This window comes from Anser cygnoides, chromosome 17, assembly GCF_040182565.1.
Source record: "Anser cygnoides isolate HZ-2024a breed goose chromosome 17, Taihu_goose_T2T_genome, whole genome shotgun sequence".
Classification (NCBI taxonomy): Eukaryota; Metazoa; Chordata; class Aves; order Anseriformes; family Anatidae; genus Anser; species Anser cygnoides.
Window position 1 is genome coordinate 5001277 of NC_089889.1, and position 25878 is coordinate 5027154.

At 39.9% G+C, this 25878-nt stretch overlaps 1 protein-coding gene across 6 annotated transcripts in view; it reads left to right on the forward strand.

Annotated features, from left to right (window-relative positions):
* Window positions 1–25878, forward strand: part of TMEM132C (transmembrane protein 132C) — a 211321-nt gene that overhangs the window by 41104 nt on the left and 144339 nt on the right. For 5 of the 6 annotated variants that reach the window (XR_010825611.1, XM_066979274.1, XM_066979271.1 and 2 more), the window contains exon 2: window positions 17267–18155. Coding sequence is in view for 4 of the 6 variants with exons in the window: in XM_066979271.1 (XP_066835372.1) it covers window positions 17267–18155 (889 nt within the window). In the remaining 2 variants the exon portion in view is untranslated. Of the gene's footprint in view, window positions 1–17266; window positions 18156–25878 lie in introns of those variants that run through there. The other variant, XM_066979281.1, reaches the window with a different exon arrangement.

Here is a 25878-nt window from a genome sequence, read left to right on the forward strand (position 1 = left end):
GAGTTGCGCAAAGGCTTCTCTGCTGGCTGATATCCAGGGCGGGACAGATTCTTGGCTGCAAAACCAGCTGTCTGTTTGTCATTTCAGTTGTCAGTATTGAATGTGCAAAGGGAAGGTCTAAGATAGACTGAAAAGATGAGAACAGCAGTATAGCTGTGAGTCAGCATCTCGTTTGCTGTACTTGGCTTTGGTGTTAGGACAGAAAGATTTAGTAATTATATATGGTAGTTTATTCAGCAAAGAGCAGTTCCTATAACCTTCAAACTGAAAACACCATGTACACTGAGAAAAATAATATCCATTACCTCTAAAATCTTAAGTGTACAGTAAGGCTGGCTGTTGGGTTTTGAAATGCTGAGCAGTAAACATTCTGCTTAAGTTTGCTTCTATTTAAAATTGAATCTCAGCAGATTTATATGCAAATTTCATCAAGAACCAATCTTTGTTCAGCCATTGGTGTGTGGATTTTTCATTAATTTGAAAGCATTTAAGAGGAAAAGAGCCAGTGTTTTTCTAATTGGGTAAGCTAAAGTAAAATTGCTAAATCCATATGTAGGCACCAGACTGATTTGTTTCTTAATGGGGCTAATTTTGCTGAGACTTGAGGGAGCTTAGCATCTCTAAAATCAGGTTGCATATGTAGGTGTTTAAAACAAAGGAAAGAGGCTGGTCCCGCTCCTAGGTGTAGGTGCCCACTGTGGGGCATGCATTGTATTTGCATAGTGGTCTTGGGGAAACAGTTTAAAATATTGCTGGAGTCTAGATTATGTTTTGTGTGAAAGTTATAATTTCATATATTAGAAAACTTTTTTCAATTTATCATGCCTAGGTTTTCACATGTCAGTCCCAAGCACCAAGGAAGTTAGGAGCAATTTCATCAACTTAACTGGATTAGTATCATGCCCTTATTCTTAGCAGGAGTCAGACTTTCTTTGTCTACTGTAAAAACATTACTGAGAATGAAATCTCTGCACTCCATAGAGTGAGAGTGGTCTCAAGTATCTAGCATGAAATAAATTGTACTATCTCCTCTTCTCCCACCTGTATTGATGTTGGCATCTTATGATGTAGGAAAATATAAATTAAGTAAGGTTTTATGAAAAATGGTAAAGTTTTCATTTTCTTTGTGAAGTTTGACTCTAATGTACTGATGCATGTTAAGGTGTTGCAGTTCTGTAATATTAATAATGTCACTTTCCATTACATTCTCAGTCTTTCAAAGATCAATCCCAAGTCATTTCTGAGCACTAGTTAAGGCCACAGCACTTTTCTGCAAAAGAAATCTTACTCATTTTACTTGGTGCCTCTATCTACCTATAAATAGATGAGATGGTCTAAGGTAATTCAGCAAGTCTGGGAGAGCTGCAGATATAGTCTCTGCTATAGAATTACCTTAGTGTTATTATTTAAAGATAATAAAACCTTCATCTGAATTTGGAGTTTACTATCTTAGTGTGATTACAGTGGAGAGTCATATGGTTTATTCCTGACCAGTGAATTTGAAGCATTCTGTTTCTGTCATTGTTGCTTCTACGAATAATCACTTAAAAACCTGCAGTGATCAGAAGCTGAACTATACGTTTGTGTTTTAAATAGTTAAAATTTGTTTCCAACTCTTTTGCATTTGAAAGGGCTCTGTCCTATAAGAATATTTTGCATTAGTTCTTCTCTAGTTATCAGTATGCAAACTTTCAGAGGAACAGAGCTGACAAAAGCCTCTTGGAACAGCAGGTTCTTTGGCAGCTAGTAAGTTCATTATGCCTACTGAAGTGCTATGGGAGGCTGAAGCAGAAAGACAAGAACCTGTGTGGAATATGCTTTTTACCTGTTCTGCTGTGGATTAAATGAAAACAGGTTTTTGGCTCTGAGCATCTGTGCATAAATTCAGTCTGAATAGGAGGCAAGTTATGAAATGAGATCAGCTCTGAACAATAATACTAACCACAGCTAATCTTAAAAAAAAAAGAATATAAATTGCTACCTTTTGAGCAGCCAAAGCGAGTCGGGCTTGTGTAGGTTCTTAAATTTTGCCAGATTTCATATTGTTCCATATTAAGGCTAGTTTTCTTGTATGTTTCAAAACAGGTGTGAGCATTAAGAGGGTGTACATCTTAACCTAAGATGACTACAGGTGTAGGATGCTGTGTGTAACAGTATTATTTTAATCCACTTTATTAATATCCCCTCCCCCCCTTCTGACCTAAGGAGACTTTTCTGACCTATTTTGCTCCCTGTGACTCCATTTGCATTCTCCAGTGCATGCTCCCATTGTTCTGCTGCCATCTGTGCTCAGCTGGTAGGGAAACAGTTACCAGGTTGATGCAACTTTCAGTTACTGCCTGGCTGGGCTGGATCTGAACCAGGGATCTGGAGGAGAGTTGCTTTTTCATTTAGCCAGTTGATGGGGAGGTTCTAAAGGACAAATGTAAAGAATGGTAATTGTTTAAGGAGGAAAAAACAAGTGGGGCAACTCGTACCAAATGCTAGATGTCATTAACAATAGCACTATTAGGATAGCAGGATAGCACATTGTGCAAGAGAATCATCTTCCATCCTTGATGAAATGATTTTTCTGGAGTGTGGTGTGTAAATTGCTGGTGGCCTGCAAACCTAGTTTCTGAATCTCTGCAAGCATGTAGATCTAAAGCATACACTAATCTCTTTTGAATTTGGCTGTGAAGTCTCTGCCAGCTTTCTTTATTGTAGAGCGGAGCCCATGTAGAGGGGAACTCTTCTCAAGAAGCTGGCGTTTCTTTGCTGTAGACTTGATGTGACACTAGACAAGTTATCATTCTATCTGCATAATGATTGTTTCCCTGTGAAATAAGGGTAGTAGCACAGCTCTTGATGATAAGAACTGTAAGCTATTGTGGCAGAAGGAAGGGATGCCTAATTATTACAGACAGCCACACATTTCTTTAGCATTTCATAGTATGTAGCCCAAGTCAGGACTAAGGTGCACAGGCAGAGAACATGCAAGCAAATCTGCACAGTGCCTCCACTATAGCTGGTTCTAATTAGTCATTTTTATGAGCTCCAGAGTCAGACAAAAATGAGGAGCCCTCCCCTTGTGTAGTTTCCTGTTTGCTGGGTGCATGTAAAAGAGATCTGGCTATGATGTATGTTAATAATGAGCTGATAATGTAAGCCAGCTGAGAGATGGGGAGTTAGTCTGGTCTGCTGCCAAGTGGGAGGTGAAAGTTCAGGAACTGACTCATGTTGCCAAGACCTGGTCCTGTGGAGAAGGTCTGCCCATTAATAGATTGAGTTTCTCATTAGGGCTACACAGCATATGCTTACAGCTTTGGGGTTTCAAGCTGAAACCCAATACCAGTAAATGCCTGCTGAACAGAGTGGCAGATTTACTGGTAAATAAAGGATTAAAGGAACACTTGGCAGGGTTGTTGGACTGGAAACCTGACTGGCCTTTGAAGATTACTCCATATTGTAGATCCTCCCTTAAAGTTTATTCTAAGAAGAGACTTGTTCTGCAATTTACCTTGCAGCCCACAGGGCTGGAGTTTTACATTGTCTACTTCTTTTCCTTGATACCTATCAAGGGTGCAAGATGCTCATCTCTGTCTTCTAAACCAAATGCATGCTATTGCCTCTAAAGTAAAACTGCACCAGTAAGTTTTTAGCTCTGAGGAGCCTGATATAAACAAGCTCCCCTCCTGCCTCTTGCAGGCTTTGCTTTTCCATGGAGAGCGAGTACCATGCACTAGATTTCACAGCAAGCAGCTCAGTATTTACAGCATCTCTGAAAATACCCTTGTTTCCTTCTGTTTTGAATGAGGATCTCCAGTAAGCTAGCACAATTGCCTGCTTGGGTTACAGCATGTGATGTTTATTACAGCCAGCATGAATGGAGTGCGTATGTGGCTAAACAGCTTTAGCAAACTTGTATTCAGACAGTTTTAAATAGACTTCTATATATTTATATATATATATATACACACACACATACACAGTGGTCCAGAAGCCCAACAGCTGACGAGTGTTAATACAGTACTCTGGGGCTTTAGGGTGGCATTTTCTTTATATGCCTTTATTGAAAAGAAAGATGATTCCCATTAAACTTTAGAGTTTTGAACTTGTGCAACACGATGACTCTTGTGCCACTTGGCTTCAGCTGGCTAGCTTTACCTGGGGAAACATGGAGTCAAAAGGAACTGCAAGATAGGCTTTGTAAACTGCTCAGTGTTTGACTAGTGTATGGTAATATGCTTAATAGAGTTACCTTTTGCTCTTAATTAATTTAACTATTGTTTTGTTAAGTAATGAAGGAGACAAAACTGCAAATGTGAAGGCAGCAGTGGATTTTATCTAACCCCTCTTCCAACATAAGGCTTTTCTTTGTTCCTGCCTGCCCAGAAGCCACAGGCATCTTTAATCATTGCTGAAATTGTATTGTCTTGATCCCAATAGCTGTGCTAGACCACAGTCTCTTTTGATGCAAGACATCTGGCTTCAGTAAAGTTGCAATAGAGAGAAGGTATCTGGCTTTTTCCTTCCTCAGACATGACAGGACAAGTCAGTCTGAGAGGTCAAGACTTGGATTTACAGTTTATCACAGAGAAATGAATTGCATTTATTAGTGTATATATGCAAATACATATTTGTGTATGCGTATACACGCACACAAGTATATATTTCACCATAATGTGCTCTTTTGACTATGTAAATCTTATTGCTTTTTTGTAAACCAGAACTAGCAAAAATTTTTCAACCTCAAAAGGAGCCTTTATCAGATAGCATAGGCTAAACTGTGGGTGTGGAGTCCGCTAGGTTTAGTTTTTCCTCTGAACCACTTTTTTTTTTTTACCACTGACTGTAAGAAAATTCATAAGGCAGAGGCTTTATGGAGAACGCTGCCTGGGAACAAGCAGTTGGGGCCTAGTATAGATCAATAAGAAAGTACACGTGGGTATACGAGGCATGTGGCAGGCTTGTCTGTGTTTTACCATAGGAGTGCAAGAGGCTCCTCACCTGTCATGTTAGCACAGCGAGGCAGCGCTGCCGAGCAGTGAGGACAGCCCTGTGCGGGGGCTTGGGGTCGGCCGTAGCAGGGGGTGAAAGCCAGGCTTTTACAACCTCTTGGGCTTTGAGTGTGCCTTGGTCTTGCAGAGTCTCACTGACAATACAGCCCTTAGCACTTCTTATTAAATCAGTTGCCTTTTTTCAGCTGTAATGCCTTCCTCTGCTGCTAGTTCCTTTGTCACCCGAGCTGATGGGATTGCATGCTCGCAAAGCCGACAGTGAGTGAGTGCAGCTGATGCTGCCAGCAGTGAGAGTGGACAGTGTTCGTTGTATTGAGACATCTTTAGCTAACCACATCAGCTTCTCTGGCCCTTAGGGGGCAGATTAAAACACTCCTAATGTTTAATAGCATAAATCCTGAGGAGATCTTATGTAAACATGTTCAGTGAGCACTCATTAATTTCCCTTGGGAGTCAGGCTGAATGAAGATGCTTTTCAAAGAAAGGAAAAAAATAATTTTATCTTTAAGGACTGCACCTGTTGGGGAAAAAATGTAGGAGGCACTTGTACTTTAAGCTGTGTGAATTAGGGATCTGTGGCAGAGACATGAGGGAGGTTTGGAAGTTATATTAGGAGAGGACAAAAATAGTGCTCGCAAAATGTATAGCAAGGCTCTGTTTCATTGATTTGCAGGGAGGTCTTGCCAATTCTTGAGCAGCAGCACTTTAGGCGTATGACACATTCAACCTCTTAGAAAGACAGTGCAAGTGTCATTTGCTCTGTGTAATTTTGTGGCACTCAGCATAACAAACTCACATCCATCATGGTCATTTGTCTTTGCCAATGACTTTAAGGACACTAGAGAAGCAACAGCAAGGTAGGAATCTTAGCAAAGAATTATGTTTTAACCAGCCCCAGAAAATAAGTGTACTTTGCTACACCTTCAGAGGTGTGTGGGCCAGCTCTGTCTCTTTCATGAATGCACTCTGCATAATTCCTTACTGAAGTCTCACCACCAAGGCTTTGCCCTACTTTGTACGCTGGATCCGGGTTCTTGTAATGTATCTTCATTTTAGGCACGTCCTGTTTTTTGGCTTGCAAGTTTATTCCTTTCAAGATAAAGTTTGTACCAAAGAAGAACTTGGTCTCATTGGTTTTTGTATCCTAGTTCCAAAAGCGGAATTGCCAGATGTCCTCTCCCAGACACTTTCCTCAGGTATTGCACAGATGGTGTGTTGTGGTTTGACCCTTTCAAGACAGATGATAGCAAGACAATTAGAGCAAATGAAGTAGACTTTAGAGAAGAAATTCTAAATCATGCTTTCCACCTTAAACAATAAAAACAGAATTAAGAGCATGTGTGCATAATTCTTTCTGCATTTCCTCACCATGATTAATCATTCTTTGAGGTTTACTTGTGTCCCTCAGGATTCCTTCTTCCGAATCTCATTCGTAACCTTGTCATTTTGACTTTCCCATGCCCATTACTAACACCACAACCACTGTAGTGCTTTGTTCTTCCTGTCGTTTCTTCACCCACTCACTTCCCCATTGCAGGTAAGCTGGAGAGAGCAGTTCACAGAATGGCCAAAGTTCATCTGCTATGGGAATGGGATTTTAGGGATTCTCTTCCCTCCTACTTCAGCCCAGCAGCGCTGATGTTCACCAAACTGACCATCCAGTGGCTGTTGTGGAGAGCTGGGATGCTGCCAGCTTTTGTTAGTCAGGATGAGATACTTGAGAAAAAACAATTTGGGATTTTGGGGAGGGGCTGTTCATCCCAGTATCCACTGGTTTTTGATGTGTTAGCAGCAGCTAGTTTTCTCCATGTGGATGAGAGCAGACACCAAATGGGATTGTACCGCTGCTGCTGGTGTAGCTCTTCAGTCTTCTCAGGAGGAAAGGTGGTAAGTTGGCTAGAAGCAGCCACTGGACTGAATCCAGTCTGCAGACTACTAGATGAGCCTGGATTTCAATAAAAAGGCTGTTTACTTAGCAGTATCACTAGCACCTGTGGTGCCACAGGGTGCTTCAGGATGCCTCTGAAACACTACCGCAAACCAAGCGGTAGCCAGGGCTATTTCTAGTGCTGCCTTTCCCACCCTGTTTTCCTTGGGCTTAGGGCAGTTTTTAGGAGGGATTCCTCCTTGTCCCCTTCCTGCTTTCTCTTCTGATGTGGGGCCTTTTCAAATGGAGAGAGAAGGCTATGCAAGTTTGAAGAATAGGCACTGCAAAAGAGCCACCTCTTGTAGGTGATATCACCTACAAGCAGCTCTTGGAGGTGCTGTGACCACAATAACACAAGTGCTTTAGCTATCCCTTTTAATTAATTCCTCAAAGATGGTGTTTAACCAGATAGATTTCTGCTTGATTTCTGTCCTGCTGCTGTTGGTGCGGTGGGCTTCCTTTGTGCTCGGGGACAAAGAATTGCTTGGAGGTTAAAGGTGACACAGAGTTCATTTCCCGAAGGGGCAAGGCTGGCCCCCACCCCCACCTTCATTTCTCAATTAATTGCCTCATAGATCCTTGTGGCACTTGAAATGGAGTTGATTAGTGGAGTTGTAGCTGGGACAGTGGGATATCCTGACATGTTAAGGCACAGCACTACAAGCAGGTATTGAAAATGTGCACGTGTTGGCTGGTACTGTTCCAAATGTATCTGTAGAGGAGGAGAGAGAACAGGGATGAGTGTTGTCTTTTACTCTCAAATGAAGTTCTCGTACAAATACATATTTTTTTTCTTTCTGTAAACAACTAGAAAAATAACCTGTGGGGGTTGGGTTTGTAGCTACTGTAGCATACCGTTTTTCTGACTTTAACAGAGCTTTATTGATTATGCCAGTGGAGAAACTTTCCTGTGAGTGGAATTCTGCAACGCTTAATATAAATCAGTACTTCTGTGGTCATTTTTTTGCCACAAATTAGTTATTTTGTATCAACTTTGCATAGATATTTGTAGATGCCAAATGGGATGACAAATCTGGAAGGGGTTCATTTCATCATGGAATCCAAACACTGAAATATAAGATGCCAGTTATGAGTGTATCAAGACGTATGCTAAAAGTATATTAACCCTAGAGAAAGCCTTCTCCATATCTAATAAGTCCTTTTTTTCCATGTTTAATCTTAGAATTATTAAGTGTCTGATTGTACCTAGCTCTTGGAGTAACATCCCTTATATCTGTGTAATGCAGCGCATAGCGGAGATGGTGTGGGCCTTTTGGCACTAATGTAGTATAGAGTCCTTTTTGTTTGTGTCTCTGGCTTTATTTCTAATCAGCTTCTCAGAACATACCTATTTAACAAGAAAAATTATTTTCCCTTTTTCTTACTGAATGGTGTGGGGGGGAAGCATTGTAATTCATTTATTGAATCCTGTGTCCTCTCCCTACACCTGTGTAGCTGCCAGCTCTGTCCGGCATAGATCTGCACACTACTCATGCTGAGCTTTGTACTCTCAGTTCGTGTTGATTTTTGTGGCAGTGGAGAGTGCTGAGCAAATTGCACCATTCAGACTCTAGGACCCTAATCTCTTTTTAAACAAGGAGCCTGTGTAAAGCAATTTAATGTCTAAACAGAGGAGTGATGCCTATCAGCATCTAACAAAGACTTAAACAGCAAAGGAAAGCACAGTGCTGTTAAATGAGAGACAGAGGCGTAGGACAAGAGATTGACACATTGCCAAGGCCAGAACTATTTGTTCAATGTTTGTAATTTGCGTGTCTTTATTTCTGCAACACTTCAGTAATTATTTTTTTACTGAGATATCACAGTGATCAATTACATTAATATTCTGGCCAAGGTTTTGAAATATCATGGGAGATTGTCTCAAATTTAGCTTAAGAACATAGCACACAATCTGCTGAGACCTGTTTTTCACTTAATTGTACTCCTGTTAAAATTAGACCTCTTCAGCAGAGTGTATTCAATGGGAAAACAAGAATCCAGATCTCTGAAAAGTTACTGGTTAAATTGAAAAAACCTGGTGATACTGTCTACTTGTTCACCGCTTGTTGGCTTCCCCTGGGTCATTTTTCCTGTTTAAAAAAAAAAAGTCAGTGCTTTACCCAGTCTTTCTCAGATGAGCTCAATGTTGTACTTAATCAAAAATTAGTCAAAATTCTCTATTAAAGAAGAGAAGCTATCATGACAGAAACTGTCTTGTAGTCGTGCCCTATGGCTACCACATGTTTTCAGGAGAGCTGGGAGTAAACTCGGGTATACTAAATCCTTCTCCCCTTCTATACAGCTGTCAAACAAAATCAGCTTAAGTGTTATTTGCTTTGGATTTGTAGTGCTGACACAATAAATGAATGCAGAATCCATGGAGTTTACCACAATGAGACAAACAGTGTTGGAACGAAAGGCCATCATATGACATTTTACCTACTGTATGTTGCTCTCAGGGTACTGACATTTGCAGTTACTGGCAAGGGGAGGAAAGCCTGGGAACTTGAATAGTGTGTGTATGGAAGTTTTTAGAACCTTATCTCTCAACAAAAGCTGTCATTAGCAGAAATTTGAGTTCCAGATATTTATCTTTGTTTCTAAACAGTAAACTAGCTTCAATACGTCAGATGGCTGCGGCGGTACAGACATTCAGTAATGTCAGCGCTGGCAGTAAGAGTTATTTCTGAAACCTTCACTGACCTTTGCATATACACTGTTGTTTTACAGACTTTTAAGGTCATCAACTAGTCTGAGAAAACAGTTTATAGATTTCAGTCCTGAATGTCAGACAGTCTTTGACTAACATGTCTCAGTTATGTGAATTGAGGGTGATGGAGAAGATAGGTTTTGCAATGCAGTAAGTCGAGGGTGATGTATAGAACGGTGACCATCCAAAATTGGAGCTTTCAGACTGTCATTAAAAGACTGGAAATGCATTTCTAACGTGCAGTTCTCTGAATATTTTCATTTTGTGTTTCCAAATTAGAGTTTTAAGAATCTTTTCCTGTTTGTGAAGAGACTGTGCATCACAAAACAGTATTTGTGGTTTGTACACATGTGCCTGCAGCCTCAGTAATCCTGAGGAAAATGGAGCAACCTAGCAGATGTCGGATAATGCTTTATATTGCAGAGATCTAATCCTGGTTTCTAATAGATAAATACTGAAAAATAGATAAATACTGAAACAAAGAATTTTACTTGTACTTAATGCCATTACCCTATATAGTCTGCATATCTTTCCAAACATGCAAATCCTTAATTAAAGTCTTGGTGTGTTCTTGGTCTCTGTACCTTCCTACCTTGCAACGAGTTCCATCATCTAATTGCACCATGTATGAAAAGATTTCTTCTATCCACCTTGATTTTTTTCACTTAGTTTCACTGACAGACCCTTTTCTTTTAGTATGTTAGAGAAGCACAGAAGTTCTGGTGTATCTTTGTTTATGCATTATTTTAGGTAATTTTGTGGTGTTCCCTGATGGTTTTGAAATGACTGTTCTGTTTCTGCTAGAGAAATATAGGTGAAATGTGTCTGTTTGTACTAAATCAACAAATGTCTGTTGAGATTTACTAAAGGTTTTGCCTGCTGCAGGATACAGGAGATAGATTCATTAAGGACATGCTTTCAGTATGTGGGAGAAGCCTATATAATGGAATATTATTCCAGTTTTCATTTACAATAAACAGAGTGAAATCTGGTATTCTGTCTCCCTGAAATCAAATAGGACATTTGTTCAAAATAACTGATTAAATCATCTCCTGACAGTCTTTATCTGATGTAGCATAATTGAACTCTGATCTAGGCTTGATAAGGTTCTATCTATACCGGGGTTAAAATGTATGGTTGGTTACCGAGGGTGTCTGTTCCCATCTATGTGAACAGGGAATATACAAGTCCAAGTTAATTAACAAAACACTCAATTGTATACTTGTCCTGTGACTTCGAGTCTCAGTTTAATGAAACCTGGATCCTAAAATTCTGAGAAAATAGTTAGCAATCATTTAGTTGACAGAATTGCCCTCGTTGGGTGCTCACAGGATATTTGAGAATAGACTGTAATTTCCCTCAAACATGTTCAGTATATGGATTTCTTTGACAGATTTGTTTCCACAGTTTATTTTTAACTTCACAAATTGGTCTCAAGCATTCACTGTAAGCATTTGACACTTGACATTGCCTATGTGCAATTAGTCAAAGAGTCTCTGTTCTCTCACTGGATGAGAAAGCATATCTGATGGGCAAGCATGAGAAATAGAAAACATGGTTTCTGCAGTTACCCTGTCATGTCAGGTTTTCAATTGATTTTTTGAATGGTCATAGGTCCATAGATTTTAAGCCAGAAAGGAGTAGTAGGCTCTAGTTATCCCTGTACTGAAACTGTAACTTGCAGTGAGAAAAAAAAAAATGTATCTTTCAGAAATGAATCCAGTCTCCCTATAAAGAAATGGACAAACCATTATTTCTGCCTGTAATTTATGCAATGGTTAATCAACCTCACAGTTAAAAATGCTTCATATTTTTAATTTGACCTTGTTTGATTTTTAAGTTTCAGCTGACCTTTGTAATATGAAATATCCTTTTCTAGATCTTAAGGAAAGAGAGCTAAGAGGGGATGAGAGTACAAGGTCATCCTGAAATCTAAATGAATATTCACAGGCATTTATTTCTTGCCAGATTTGCTGAGCTGTAGTTTTAAGAAAAATACTTGCTACAAGATTTTTTTATGCTTTGAATTTACTAAGTGTGCTGCCAGTGTGGAAAAATAAGGGAAAATGGACAAGAAAACATAGCTGTTGATGTTTTGTGGTGAAGAAAACATCTGTAAGGATTTAAGTGCATCTTTTCTACTTTTATTCTTTCCCTACTCTGTTTGCATTTGCTGATTTGGAGCATGTGATTGTCCGTGCAACAGTGGGACAGGTTTGGACTAGTGGAAAGAGTCATGGAAGAGAATTCAAGGACGGGGATTTCTGTGAGAGGATGGCTAGTATAATGCTTAGAATATGTTTAGTATTGCTGGATGCAGGGGTAAAACGGGAACGGGAATACACATAAGGAGAAGGGATAGCTTTTAAATGGTTTGCAGGATTTGTGGTGGCGCTGTAAATAAACAATATCTATTTTTAATATAAAAAAGTGGCATGTAATTTGTGAAAAAATAAAGTCAGTACAATGCAGCATTCAATTACAGCTATGACAGCTATGTTTAGGAATGGAGGGACAAGTCAGTGGGTAAAGCAGTTATAAAAAGGAAGGAGAAGATCCTGCTTTGGAAGTTACAGACTTCTTGGTGGAAGCTTCAGCTGTGCTGATGTGGTAATGGAACACAGACTGAAATTTGTCTACCAGTTTTCACATGGTTTGTTTCCTGGAATGAGTATTTGCAAATGTGCCTTTATGAGGGCCATGCAAGGTACAAAGAAAGATTCTCACATTAGTCCTCTTTTTCACAGGCAGATGTCTTCTGTTCTCACTGGCTTTCTCTGGCTAGGAGCCTTCTGGCTGGAGGGACAGGCAGATGGTTTCCTTGAAGGCTTGGTGGCTTATCAAACATCAGTCAGCAAAGATGCCTGGCCATTGGCCAGTAATCTCCCACCCACGAATGAAACCCTTAATTCCCAATCCAAAAGAAAGTTGTTTCAAACCAACCTCATAAAAGGTTGGCTTAAATATATTAAACCTTTATGACTGTTCCAGTGAATCCAGCACCCAGGGCTCCAGCTCCATGTGAAATTCCCCTAAAGAAAATTCTTCTTACATTGAAATCCAAGAAAAAATAATGCAGATCAGAATTCACCATTTCATATCCAGCTCCAAAAACAGACTTGTTAGGTAATAGGAATTTGACCTGGCCTGTGACGCTGGAGCCAGTGATGTCTTCAACAGATGCCTGTTTGGGTTCAGATGAAGTGCTACAGAAGCATGTGAAGCCAGAAGGATTAGAAAGTCACTAGGCTGTTGCAAAGGAGTAATTACTTGTAAGCCTTAACTTTTGTTCTTGGCTAATGGTAGCTTTGTTTGCTGATTCTCAGTCTTTGCAATGCTGGGCTTCACCTCTGGACAATTTGTGGCTCTTATTTAATACAGAAAGGTAAAGCACTTGCTGCTTATTTGTGCCGTAGTTAGAATTGGTCTTCAGTACAGAAATACTATTTCTGCAGTTCCATTCTTACCCTTGTCCATATTCTTGATTTCCATTTTGGTTTGTAGCGATGTGTAAGTTCTACTTATTTGAACCCGATATGTAAGGTCAACAAGCATCGTTCTCTGATGATCAGGGCTTTCAGATGAAGCACCCATGGCTTTTCAGGATATATTTACACCCTTCAGCTAATCTGTCTGAGGAAATGCAACTTCCCTGATGTGCATGTTTTAGATTTTTATAAATGCACTTAGCATTCCTGTGCAGAAACCCAGTTCCATTTTGGTGATGCAATTGTACCCACATTAGTAGCTGAACTGGCAGTGAAATACTGCTCCCACAGCTGGTACTTCCATAGTGGTACAACGCTTCAATTTAGACCTTGCTTTAACACGAACCCCTCAAAATGTGCTTTGGTGGTTGAGGAGAAAAAAGTTCAAAATTGAGATGTATTCTCAAACATCTGAAACCACTGATAGGCATGGCTTCTTTTTTAAGAGGTGCTCCATTTATTTTCTAAATAAGTAATCATTAAGTGTAGGATTACGTTGTCTAAAGTAAGTTGTGATACGAAACACAAAAAAACCTTGGCATCTTGTTAAATAGATTTTCTGATTAAATTTAAAAAAAAAAAAACAAAAAACCACTTCTGTAGCAGAGCTGATTAAACATACAAAAATGTTCCTTGGAGATTTTGGTAATTAATTGTACCAGGACATGAAGGTTACTGGGTAGAGATTTGTGTAAAACAAACCCCTGAAATGATGGCCTTTAGTTGCTGATACATATGGCTGGGATTCTAAAATAAAGTGGACAGTTTTAACTACCAGCTTTATCAGTAAAAAAGGCTCAAAGCGTTTAAATAAATTGTCTAAAGCACAGCCATCACTGTAGAATTATAGCACTCCTTTACGTACGGTACAACAGTGGGTGGAAATCGTTCGACTGCAATAAAGGAGCAAAGCTTTTTCTCTTTGCTGTCATTCTGACCAAGCAGATTTTGCTGATGTTGCTCAGTTTATTAAAGTGGAAGTTGCATGGCTGTTTTTCTTAATATTCAGCTAGGTCCTACAGACATCATCCATGTGATTGATTCAGAATAAATGGAGTGCCTGCACAAGAGAGACCACCGTCAGTCTGAGTATGTGCTACAGCAAAAGCCCTGGGAATTGCAGGGAAACAGCTGTTAAGTTTCAAGCATAGATACTGATCAACAGCCCTTTGAAATCAAGAGTTTGTCTCTGCAGCCTGCTGAGTTTTTCTGTTTCTTTCAGACCTGTTGAAGCCAAAGGTATTCCCTCAGTAGCAGTGGCTAAGATGCCAGTTCTAGAGCAGGGTTTCGGTGAAATGTGTACCCATGTGTTTCACTCAAGTAATGCTTACGGGCAAGGAAGTGCTTATGTGCTTCCTTGAATTAGAGCTTGCTGCTTTCTGATATTACAAGGCTCTTGGCCTTAGAACTTTTTTTAGGTGTACTCTTTTCTAATGCCTTGTCGAGTCAAATTCAATATCCAAGCTGATCAGCAAGAAACTGAATTCTCGTGTAGCAAACCTTTTTTTTTTTTAAAAGAACAGTGGTAGCTGTCACATAAACTCTTTACACAGCAATTCAGAAAGTTAGCTCTATCTCAGCAGGCTGTGCTGCAGGTGAAGGGATTTAGAGGAAAGTGAACCTACACTACTACTGTTTCAGTAAACCAAGTTCCTGTTGTGTTTCTGGACCAGAAGGAATATGTAGGCTTTGCTGTTTCTTGAAAGATCCATGTTCCAAAATATTTACATTTCTTATTTTTCAGTATTATAGGGCTTGGGGATGTAACCCTAACAGAGTACTATTCTGATTCAGCTAAGGGAAAGTTGGCTCGCTTAAAAGTGAGTGCCATTATTTTGGGCAGGAGTGGCACCTGTACGTTCCTTTCCAGCAGAATTGAGATGTATGCCAAAGACTGGAGATTAACAGGATTGAAACAGCGTGCTACACTGAAGTTCTGTTTTAAATGTGGCTTTACTTGACAGGGTATTGTGCTGGTAATTCACTGCATGCTGATATTTTCACTGACAGGCCTCTTACCTTTCTTTTTTTATCTTTTTGCCTTCTAATTTTTTTAATTTTTTTGTTCAGTCATAGCAGTTTCCTCATTTATGAGAAATAATTCTACCATCCAGTGGTGGTGCATGAATTAAACATGAGCGAGCACATCTTAATTCCTTATTTCAAATTTATGGCTGCCATCCTTTGAGAGCTCTGACTTTTTTCCCCCTCTTCTCCACCTTTTTCTTACATTTTTCTTAATTGCTAACACCTGCCTTCCAAAACTGTTCCCTTCCCCAGCAACGAGTAGTGCCAGCACACTGGCTACATGCATGCTCAACAAGATTGCAGTGAAGTTGTCTCTGTCAGCAGCAGCCATTTGGAGTAATGATAGTTATTGATTATTTATTACTTGAAAACATTTAATTAAGTTTGACTGGATAATTAGTATGCTAGCAGCCAGACATGCTAGAAAGACAGTGAATCTATTATTTGGGAAAAAAAAATAAAAAAAAAAAAAATAAAACCCAACCTCAAGCTGCAGATCCTTGTGAGAAAGACAGTGTTTTATCAGCTATATAGGGTTTTAGAGATCATCAGGTGTTCCTGAGCTTCAGACAGGTCTGGGCATTATGCATTGTCCTTACTGTTGCCTTTCTTTAAAGTGGTAAACAAATACAGAACCTTAAATCCTGACTCTGATGGGATTCCCCAAGGATATTGGAACGGACATATGTCTGAGGGCAAGGTCTATTTTTAAGTACTAAAGACAGTATAGCACTAGATGCATCTTCATTCAATTACCCTTTGTACCTGTAGTTATCTCTTCAGAATGGGTTAGGAAGAGGGCTTGGGAGTATTAAGTAATCCGTGCGTTGTATTTTAAGGCTGCCCTCTATTATTTACCCCAAGTAGGCAATAAATTTTCTTTCAACCTATTTATCACCAATATGTATGTTGTTAATCTTCATAATAGGCAAACATCATTTCAGTCAAAAGGAGTTCGATATTCAGCTTATACGTAAATTGGGCCAGTATGTACAAACCTACTAATTTATGTATTGTATTTTATGTATTATCTATACGCACAAAGCACTTGTTGAAATATTCCTAGCCTGTGGTACATATCTGTTTAACTTAGGAAGCTGATTTACAGTCAATATTAAATTACAGAGGTGCAGATCATAGTGCTAGAAATAGTAGTACAAGGGCAAGATTTCTTGACAGAGGAAGAGAATGAAATGGGATGTGTTAGTTCTTAGAAAAGCAATTTCTGTCTTTGTAGAACAGAGGCTGTATTTGATCTCTGGGCAGCGTTCCTTACAGGGGTGGTGATGAGCAGGCTTTTGAGGGCTGGGGTTCAAGGGACCTTAGCAATGTGCTGAACACTGTACGTGTGCTGTAACTGAACAGAAAGATTGAAAAGAGAGCAGGGAAGTTTCTAAGTGGGTGGAAGGTTTAGGTGGGGATGGCATGGACAGAAGAAGTGGGGAAAGTAACCCCCACTGGTGGTTTAAGTCACCCTGTTTATTTGTGAACTGGTTTTGTGAGGCTTTGACTCTGGCTTGTGGCCAGTCCATAAGAGAATTGGTGTGAGCAAATTTCAATATTTGAAGTTTTGTTAGGGAGGTGAGACGTTGCATGTGAGCGAAAAGTATCTGCACAAATAGAAGTGTCCTATTTCTCATGCAGGTGTCAGTCAAAGCATTCAGGGAGTTCCTGAAGTGAAGTCAGTTTCTCCACGTGATTTTGTTGTGTGTTAGGTGGGCACAAGGTTCTGTTACTTCCAGTTGAAAGGCAAGTGTAATATAGGACTAAGTCTTGCATGGACATTATCTATAACAGCAGGCAAAAGGAGTGAAGTGCTCTGTTGCAGTTTGTCTGTCTGAATGCTGGAGAAAATGATCACCTGTGTATGTGCATGTGTGACAAAACTATGCTAAATAAATGTAAGGTAGCACTGAAGTCTATATCACTTTTTTCTTGTATGTAAAGCAAAAAAAAAAAAAATAGCTACATCTAAACATTTAACTTCAGTGTATATTTTTGCACCGAACGATAATCCCTAGCTCATCAGGTAGCTCCACTAGACTTGTAATAAACATACCTTGGAATCCAGAAGCAGACTTGATCTAACCCACATCACCTTTTCTTTTATTAGTGGCAGAGAGTCGAGGGGTCTTGGACAATAATCAGAGATTTTCTTCTTCACCAACTTACCTACCTGTGAGCTACCGGATCTTCAGTGCCGAGACATCTTTCTTCCTCAAAGAAGCCAACCAGGACTTCATGAGAAATTCCAGCTTGCAGTCCAGGGTGGAATCATTCTTCCCATACAAAGCCAAGAGGCCACCCGTGTTAAATGCCAGCTATGGACCTTTTTCCATTGAACAAGTTGTGCCCCAGGACCTAATGTTAACTTCCAACTTCTTTGGATCTGCCAACAAGTTTACTTATAACTGGAAACTCAAGGCCTTCATAATGAGTGACAAAATTTATGTGAGCAAACCCAAAGTCCAGGTCCTGTTCTACATCGTGGGCAGGGACTGGGATGACTACAGCACCACGGAGCGGCTGCCCTGCCTGCGGGTGTTTGCCTTTCGAGAGACGCGGGAGGTCAGAGGCAGCTGCAGGCTGAAGGGGGACCTGGGGTTGTGTGTGGCAGAGCTGGAACTCCTAGCAAGCTGGTTTAACCCCCCCACGGTTGTTACAGGCCGTAAGAAGCCACCTGATTTTTCTGAAGGGAGCCCTGTGGAGCTTTACTACGCTGTCCAACCAGGAGATGAGAAGGGAGAATGTACTGCTGAGGATGTAAGGAAGGGAAATGCTATCCGGCCAGGAAAAGATGGCCTGGATGAAACCACGTCCCACCTACAGAGGATTGGATCAGTCAGCCTCTATCGAGGCCAGGAAACTTCTCAGCTAACGGAGCTACGGCTGGACAGTAACATTGTCATCTGGCTGCCCTCAAAACCTGTCAAACAAGGAGAAGTTGTGAACATTTATGTGACGATTGCCACCAATTCTACAGTGGATCAGTTCATACTCAGGTATGGTAGGTTGTTTTTTTTTTTTTCCTGTTTCTAATGTGGTAGCACACAGATGTTGGGAGCAGGGGGCGAATCACAACCAATTTGCAGTTAACCCGCACTGGAGGTTGCTCCTAGTCATTGAAATCCATTATTTTTCTTGAACACTGTGAAGAGGACTGAAAGCCTCCATCAGTAGGAGGTTTTTTGACATGTATGCCATGCCATTTAACACATGCCGACATTAGGCAGCAAAGCACAAAATATGGCAATTCGCTGCCTTAGCGGGGCCATTTCTGCAGAATGACAGGCAGTGAGGCACCAGAAAAGTTCTCTGCTTTACAGGGCTTTTAAAATCTGCTTTTTATTGCACAGGCAGAGTTTAAACATAGCAAAACTTCAATTACCTGCTTTTCTCAAAGTGCTCTGACAGTGCTTTGCCTCTCCCACACAGCGGTTTTGTTATGAGAGCTCTTCAGGGAGGAGTTTTAACTATCTACTTGTGGTTAAGCAGCATTTGTCTTTGCCAACATGTATACCCTTTAAAATGAGACCTAATGTGTTTGATATTGCTGTGGTTTGTAAAGGACTGCAAGAATTGAGTGCTGTTATTTTGGACAGGAGTGGCAAAAGCAGTACCTGGGAACATAACAAATGCCTTACTGGTTCAGACCACCTTCCTTTCATTTCCTTCTTTAGCAGTTTCACTACCAATGAGATGAAAATCCTTTGAGGATGACAGACTGGAAAACTTGTTAATCGCTGAAATATTTGATGTATCTTTTTTTCTGGTTACCAGGCTTTGAATTCAAGGGAAATCTCCACGGTGATAAGCAACAATTGCTCTTTAAAGCCTCAGGGAATCAGAGTTTCCCAAAAGATTCTGCACATGAAAGTATTTATTTCTAAGGCTTATATGAATTAGATTAATACATAGTTGACAACTACCGAGGAGAATAGCCTTTAGAACAGGAAGTGTCGCTTGGCAGATAAAAGGCTTTTATTTTAAAAAGAGGGGATTTTAGTTATCCCAGAATCATTCTGATGTTTGCAGCTTTGGTTAAGTTGGTGAGATAATCTCCCGGACACCTGTTTACTGAGTGAAATCTCCGTTACAGAAGTCTTTTCTGACTGCGGTGCTTATCTTTTATTGAAAATCCTTTTTCATGAAATAGTAGAAACAGAATGCTATTCCACATAACAAGCATAGCTGTGGTGAAAGAAGAAATCCAAAGGCAATGAACTGGGTATTTGCTGGGTGGATTGGAGAGGAGTTCACCCTTTGAAGGTCTGCTTCAGTCTTTATCTTCCTGAAAAGGGAGTTGAAGATAAAAACAAGCTTGCTGCAATCTGATGATGTATTTCTTTGCTCTGAAATGAATCTGCCTAGGCAAGGGTGTCATTAGCATGCTGAGAAGTGCAATAGATAGAAATAGTAATGTGGGATATCAGTAGCTGCCTGTGTGACTTGCTGTTATGGAGAAAATGGATTCGTTTCGGTTTTGAGAACAGGTAGCTGGTTTATTTGAAGTGAATAGTCTGACATTTATTGGAATATTGATTGTTCTGTGTTAATCACAAATGCAGAGCTCAGGCCATATTCTCTTGTTGAAACGCCCTTCTGGTGAAAAGGGGATTTGCATTTTTGCTTAAAATTATTTTGAACCAGGCAAAGACATGAGACTGAAGATACCAAGATTTTTAAAAAGAGTTCTGCTTGCTTCCAGCAGGAATAAGAAGGTGGTGATTTTTTCTTTCCATCAAGGGTGGGGAGGGGAAGGGAGTAAGCACACTGAACAGCATTGATCTTAGAAGGCAAGTCAGCCCTACATCTCAGGACAATGTGCAATATTCCCAAGCAGATGTCAGTTTTGAAAACTTACTCTTGCGGGCCTGTTAGTCTCATATCTACAGAAGATGCTGATCCATGCAGTTGTTAAGGCATCACATAGAAGCTTTCCTTAAGTACAAGAGGGTAATTCCATGTAAAAGAAATGGAAATTGTTTTAACAGCTTCCTTGACACTGTAATTGGAAGGGGCAGCTGGGTCCCCACTGGTGAAGCTCATGTGTCACTGTCCTGCAAGGTGCTAACGGTGTGGACACTTCTGCCACTGCTAAGATTTCTGCTGTGTATTTCGTGACTGCTGGCGAAAGGTTGGCAAAACTAAGTTCAGCTTCCTGGTTCTGTGGTGGAAATCTGTCTTCAGTGAAATTTCTTGCATGTGGAAGTGTGGGATTTGACCGGGGAGCCCATGCAGTGCCTATACCTTACAAGGAGGAGCTGACTGAGCACAGCAGCCAGGGAGCAGTGAGTACATATGCTGGTTCTGCCTAGGGGCTGCTTTAACCTTCTCCATGGCCGTTTGCCTGGTTAGATATAGGGCTGTATGCTCTCATATTCATGGGTTCCCAGCAGAGCAATCCCTACATCCTGTGACATGCATTCACATTTAATCATCCTAAAGAAAAACATGCCACACATTATCCCCAGGCACAGTGGGTTGGCTTGTTTATTTTCTGCTTCTTGTATATTATTCATTGAGGTATTGCAACATCCAGTGCTGAAGTAAACAGCATGTGATCATTGCTTTAGGAAAATAATAGCTACAAATCTTCTCTGGCAAAAGTAAAGTAGACTGGTCTGTGACCTCATATCCACAAATCATCGGGATTGAAACTGTTCTTAAACTGTGTCTTAATTCAGAATCCTATTTACTGTATCCATAAACTTATCAGCCCAAGAACACCACTAAAGTCAAGGAGAATGACTAATATGACAGGGAGTGAAACTAATTATGCATGGTAGTACATTAACGCAGTAGGAACACTGTCTGAATAAACAGATCTTCCTCTCTTGCATCTAGCCAGTGCGAGCTATTGTGAAAGTGGTTCAAACATTGCTGACAGGTTATAGGATGTAAGTGCTTCACAGAACCCTCTTCTTGTCTTGCTGGGTGAACTTTGGTAAGTCTTTGCAAATAGAAAACACCTGCAAAATAGAAAATGTGAAGAGTTGATCAACATTACACTCAGGAGTATGAAATCTGTTTCAGTCCTGTTTCTAAAATATTTTGGCTTCCTGTGATGAAAGGAGATTCAGATTTGCTATACGTTACCAACAGTAGAGTGAATAGGAAAATATTGGTAAAAGAAGGGGGGAAGTATCCTTGTACTGTATTTCTGCTGTTGAGAAGGGCTTCTGGCCCCTAGAGGGGAGATGAATTCCACTTATGGCTGACTGCTCAGTGAGGAAAATTCCTGTTACCTCTAGCAGCTGGGTAAATTATGAACAGAAGAAAGGGTAGTGTCATTATAACTTCTCTGTAGATTGGAAAATCAGCACAGGACAGAAAAATTAAAAACTAGCAATACTTGAAATCCAGATCACTTAAGTGTTCTGTGTGCTTCCCAGAGCTGTTGTAAATTAACACCACTGGCTTCTGCAGAGCTGCAGTGATTGTCACTTCACGAATTGCCGCGTATTCAAGCTTTTCTATTCTGAGTCATCGTTTGTATATACTGTATGTGAGGATTAGAAGGCAAAATCCTTAGGGCAAGACCCTGTTCCTGAATGCTTCTGTGAACTGCCCTCACATACAGCAGGCTACAAATGAGGGAAAAATAATAACCATACTGAAAACAAGCTATTCCCAAGAGGTTAACTTTCAGAAAGTAACACGTAGCTATGTGTGTGTATATCTGAAGATATTTGAAGGTAACTGGGAATCTGGCCACTCAATTTCTATTTGTAGTACTGGGCAGCCAGTGAGCTGAATGCATTAGGCAGCTTTGAAAAGTTTGGCCTATGTGCATTGCTGACTTTGTTCTGTAGACCTAAATACTTTTCCAACTACTACACCATTAAAGGATCCTTCTATCTGTTTTTTCCATGGCATGATATACCTACCACATTTGATCCAGTGCGGGGCCAAAACAAAAGATGTGGGAGCGTGAAGTGCTTTGTTATTCTGCTAGGCAGCGGCTAATCTCTAGCGTACTGCAGAAGGTGCTGAACCACCACGTAACCCGATTTACTGGAGGTATTGAGCAGGATAAGTAACGGGAAAGGAGATGAAGTTATCTGTCCTGATTAGAGAAAAGGGGTGAAAAAACAGTAATACAGTGATACAATAATCCTGAGGGAGAAAAAAATTTTGACAGTGCAGCTTGTTCGTCTGAAGGGTGGTAGGTTGTACACAGTGTTACTGAATTACTTTTGTCCAGCAAACAAATCAACCCAAGACAATGGATAATTAGAGATGATGATAAATCTACAGATTGAAAAAAGGTTAAGGGATAAATGCAGTGAGGAAGGCTATTAAACCGATCAGTGGAGGCAGCTTTATATGTCAGTTCCTAATGAGTATTGACAGCAGGCTGTATTAGGTGGTACTGAGAACTGTTAAAACCTAGATGCTCACATCCAGCAACACTACAGAAAGCCCGTAGCTAGAAAAGTAGTTATGATCATAACACCAGTGTGCTGCTTGCTTGTGAATCTCAAGAATTAAAAGACCAGCTTGTGATCTGACCATTTCTGGAGAAACTACTTGTGGAAAACAGGGATCTCTCAGCATCAACTTCACCTGTTTTGTATGGAAGACCTATCTGAACCTCCCTAGGGAGTAAACTGCTGAGAGGAGCCAACTGTGCTTGGCCCTGCCCATACCCACTGTATCTAAAAGGAAACAAAAGTAATTGTTTTCATGTAGTTACTCTTAAATTTGCTATTGACACTTGAATCGTACTGTATTATGAAACAATCTTCTAATAACCTGAGATTTACTAGTATAAATTGTTTATCAGTTTTTAATGCATTTTTTAATGCATCATTGTAGTAGCATCACTGCCTGAAACGACATTGTGTTGACTAACTGAAGCTGATGTTAACCAGAACATGAGAGGCCAAAACCAGAGATGAATTCACTCTATGGTTTGTGTTAATACATAACTTGTGACTTATATTATCCTAGGTACCCATTTTCCACAATAAATGGAATGTTGATTTCCAACTCTGAAATTCTTGAGGAACATGCTTTTGAGTACTGCTTCATGTTTTAATATGAATGAAGTTCAGAGTGTAGCAAAGAGTGATAGATTGGTTTGGTGGGATGCTCTTCTGGTTGTCTTCAGATGTGAGTGACAACAAAACATTTTTCATTTCCCATGTAGTTTGATATAGCTTAACAGTGAAAACACTTAGGAAAGATTTCTTAGGAAAGATCTAAGCATAAAAGGATTTCAGTCCATATCTTGAAAGGAGAGGAGATTGAAGCCCTCAGACTTTCTTCTGTTGTATCATTATTTCATGTTCAATTTTCAATTGACAAGATCTCATCTTCAAAAACCCACACTCAAAGCTTTAGCTATTGCAGGAATATGAAAAGTAAGATATAGTCTCTGAATGCTGGATTTCCTTTTGTGGTACCTTAAACCTTCTCTTTGGACATGCTTTCTGTATTCTGAGGTACTGATAAAACTAACTGGATAATTCTTGCGCTGTATGGAGAAAAGCATGCATCTCAGGCAGTCCAGCTAGCAAAATGCCTTTGTTCTTCTCTTCTCATCTGAGATAGTTTCTCCATTCATATTTTTTCATCTTGAATAAACAAAATGTAAACTTTCTGGCTAAGATCTTTTGGAGTATTCTTCACATTTTTCCTTGTCTTTTTCAGAACAGTCACTTAAGTCAAAACTGGAAGGTTTAAGTAACCTAGTTATGAAGCTTTAATCAGCATTCCAAGAAACTGGAGAAACTCTTCCTCGGTCTTCCAACCCATCAAAGAGCTTTCCCAGTCATTTTGTTATTAAGTAGAAGTCATAGAATTGGATGCTAGGTAAGAGTTGGTTTACAAAAGTGTTCAGAACTAGAAATTACTGCTTGAGCCATGAAGTTTTTTTTATATATTTTGTCCAGTGGTTTAGCCTTGTAAAATGTTCATTCTTACTGTGAGCTGTTTGCAGGTTTTTTTGTTTTCCCTTCTGTAAAATGAATAGTAACAATTCAGCTTCAGATCTACAGTGGAGCAGGTTTAAAAAAAAAAAAAAAAGGTGGTTTAGTCATTGTTATGCACTAATTAATAAATCAAGAGACGTGGATTCTCTTCCTACTTCTATTCAGGACTTAGTCTGTTACTTTGGGCATAACATTTTATTCCTGTTTACATAATCTTTTTAGTTTGTTTGCTTGTACTATGTACTATACACAATTCGGGGAGGATGCTGGGCCTTGCTTTTTGTGCCTCACTCAGTACAGGGAGCCTCCAGTCCCCATAGGGCAGCTGTGGATTACATAAAACAAGTGACAATAAGGCACACAAGAGTTGTTACACTTGGGGGACTATGTTTTTTTCTGTAAATAAGAATAATAGTACTTTGCAAATATTTTGTTCAGGTTTCTTCAAAGTAAATACCTGGGTAGTAATTCAGAGCAATCATGGTATCATTTTTTATTTTCTTGTTCAGTAAGAAATGGAGCATAATCTATTGAAGTTCTCCTAATTCTGTTGTTTACTAGACAATATGACACTGACATAAAAAGGTAATTATTTCACAGTATAACTTTTATAAGCACTTACGATATCAAAAATCTTTTTTCAAAGAGAATGTGTTAATACTATTTGAAAAGAATGCTATCACGCTCTGGTTAGTTTAATTTCATTAGCCTTAGGAGGCACTGTTTGTGGACATCAGTGTCATACTGGAGACAGCTGGGTCCTCCAAACAAGTGGCTCATTCTTCAAAATAAGTTGGTGAAAGAGGTCCTTTAAACAGATAAGAAAAGGCCAAGCTCGTTCACCAGAACAAGCAAAGAGCTCACTTGAGTCTATGGTTGCGGTCAATCAGGTTTGGTAAAGTTTAAAAAGGAATGGATTATTAATTTTATATAGAAGTTACCTGCTTAAGGAAGAAAAAAAAAAAAAAAACAGGTATTCTTCTCCTGACTGTTCAGAAGGTTTCTTGAGCTTTGAAAGACAATGCAATGTGCTCTTTAGCACTGAGAATAAGCTATACATTAGTTGTTAGAAGGCAGTCTCTCTTGCTTGCTTTGGAAGTCATTTGCTGATTGACCACGTCCGAGTCACTGGATCAGAGCTTTGCAACCAGTGAACCAGGAGTTGAGGTTAGATCCCAATATATTCAGGAAGTGAGCAGTAGGGTTCAACATTGCTGAAGTTTGTAGAAATGTAACTGCTCAGCACTGAGAATCAAAAGCTATTACCACAGTTTTCAAAACTTTATCATTAACACCCTGATGAGCTGGCTGTAAAGTGGAATTTCTATTATGCAAAAGTCTCACAAAACCTTAAATCATTAGTGTAATACTCGTAGGAATGTTCTTTGCATTGTGAAAGCATTTCCACAGTGCAGACTCAGTCTGTGGGTTCTTTCAGCCAAATGCAGGGCTTTTTCCACGTGACTGGTTATTTGACAGGTAGCACCTCCATTCCTCGAGTTGCAGACTCAGGTATGAAATCCAACCAGTTGAGTGTAGTCAAACCTGAAGTGTTATATTAACCCCACTATAAAATATATTCTAACTTTTGTGCTTCAGGCTTTTATGTTTTGAAATCTTTTCCCTACTATGCTGATAGAAAAGTAGAAGAAAGTGATAGGGGCTGTCTTAAGGGGGACCATAAGTGGGGGAGAAGAAAATTATTGCATCAGCAGCCAGCCAGCGAATTGCTGTACCAAGTGCTGGGGCTGAACTTTGCAGTTAGCACTGGCAACAATATGTGGAG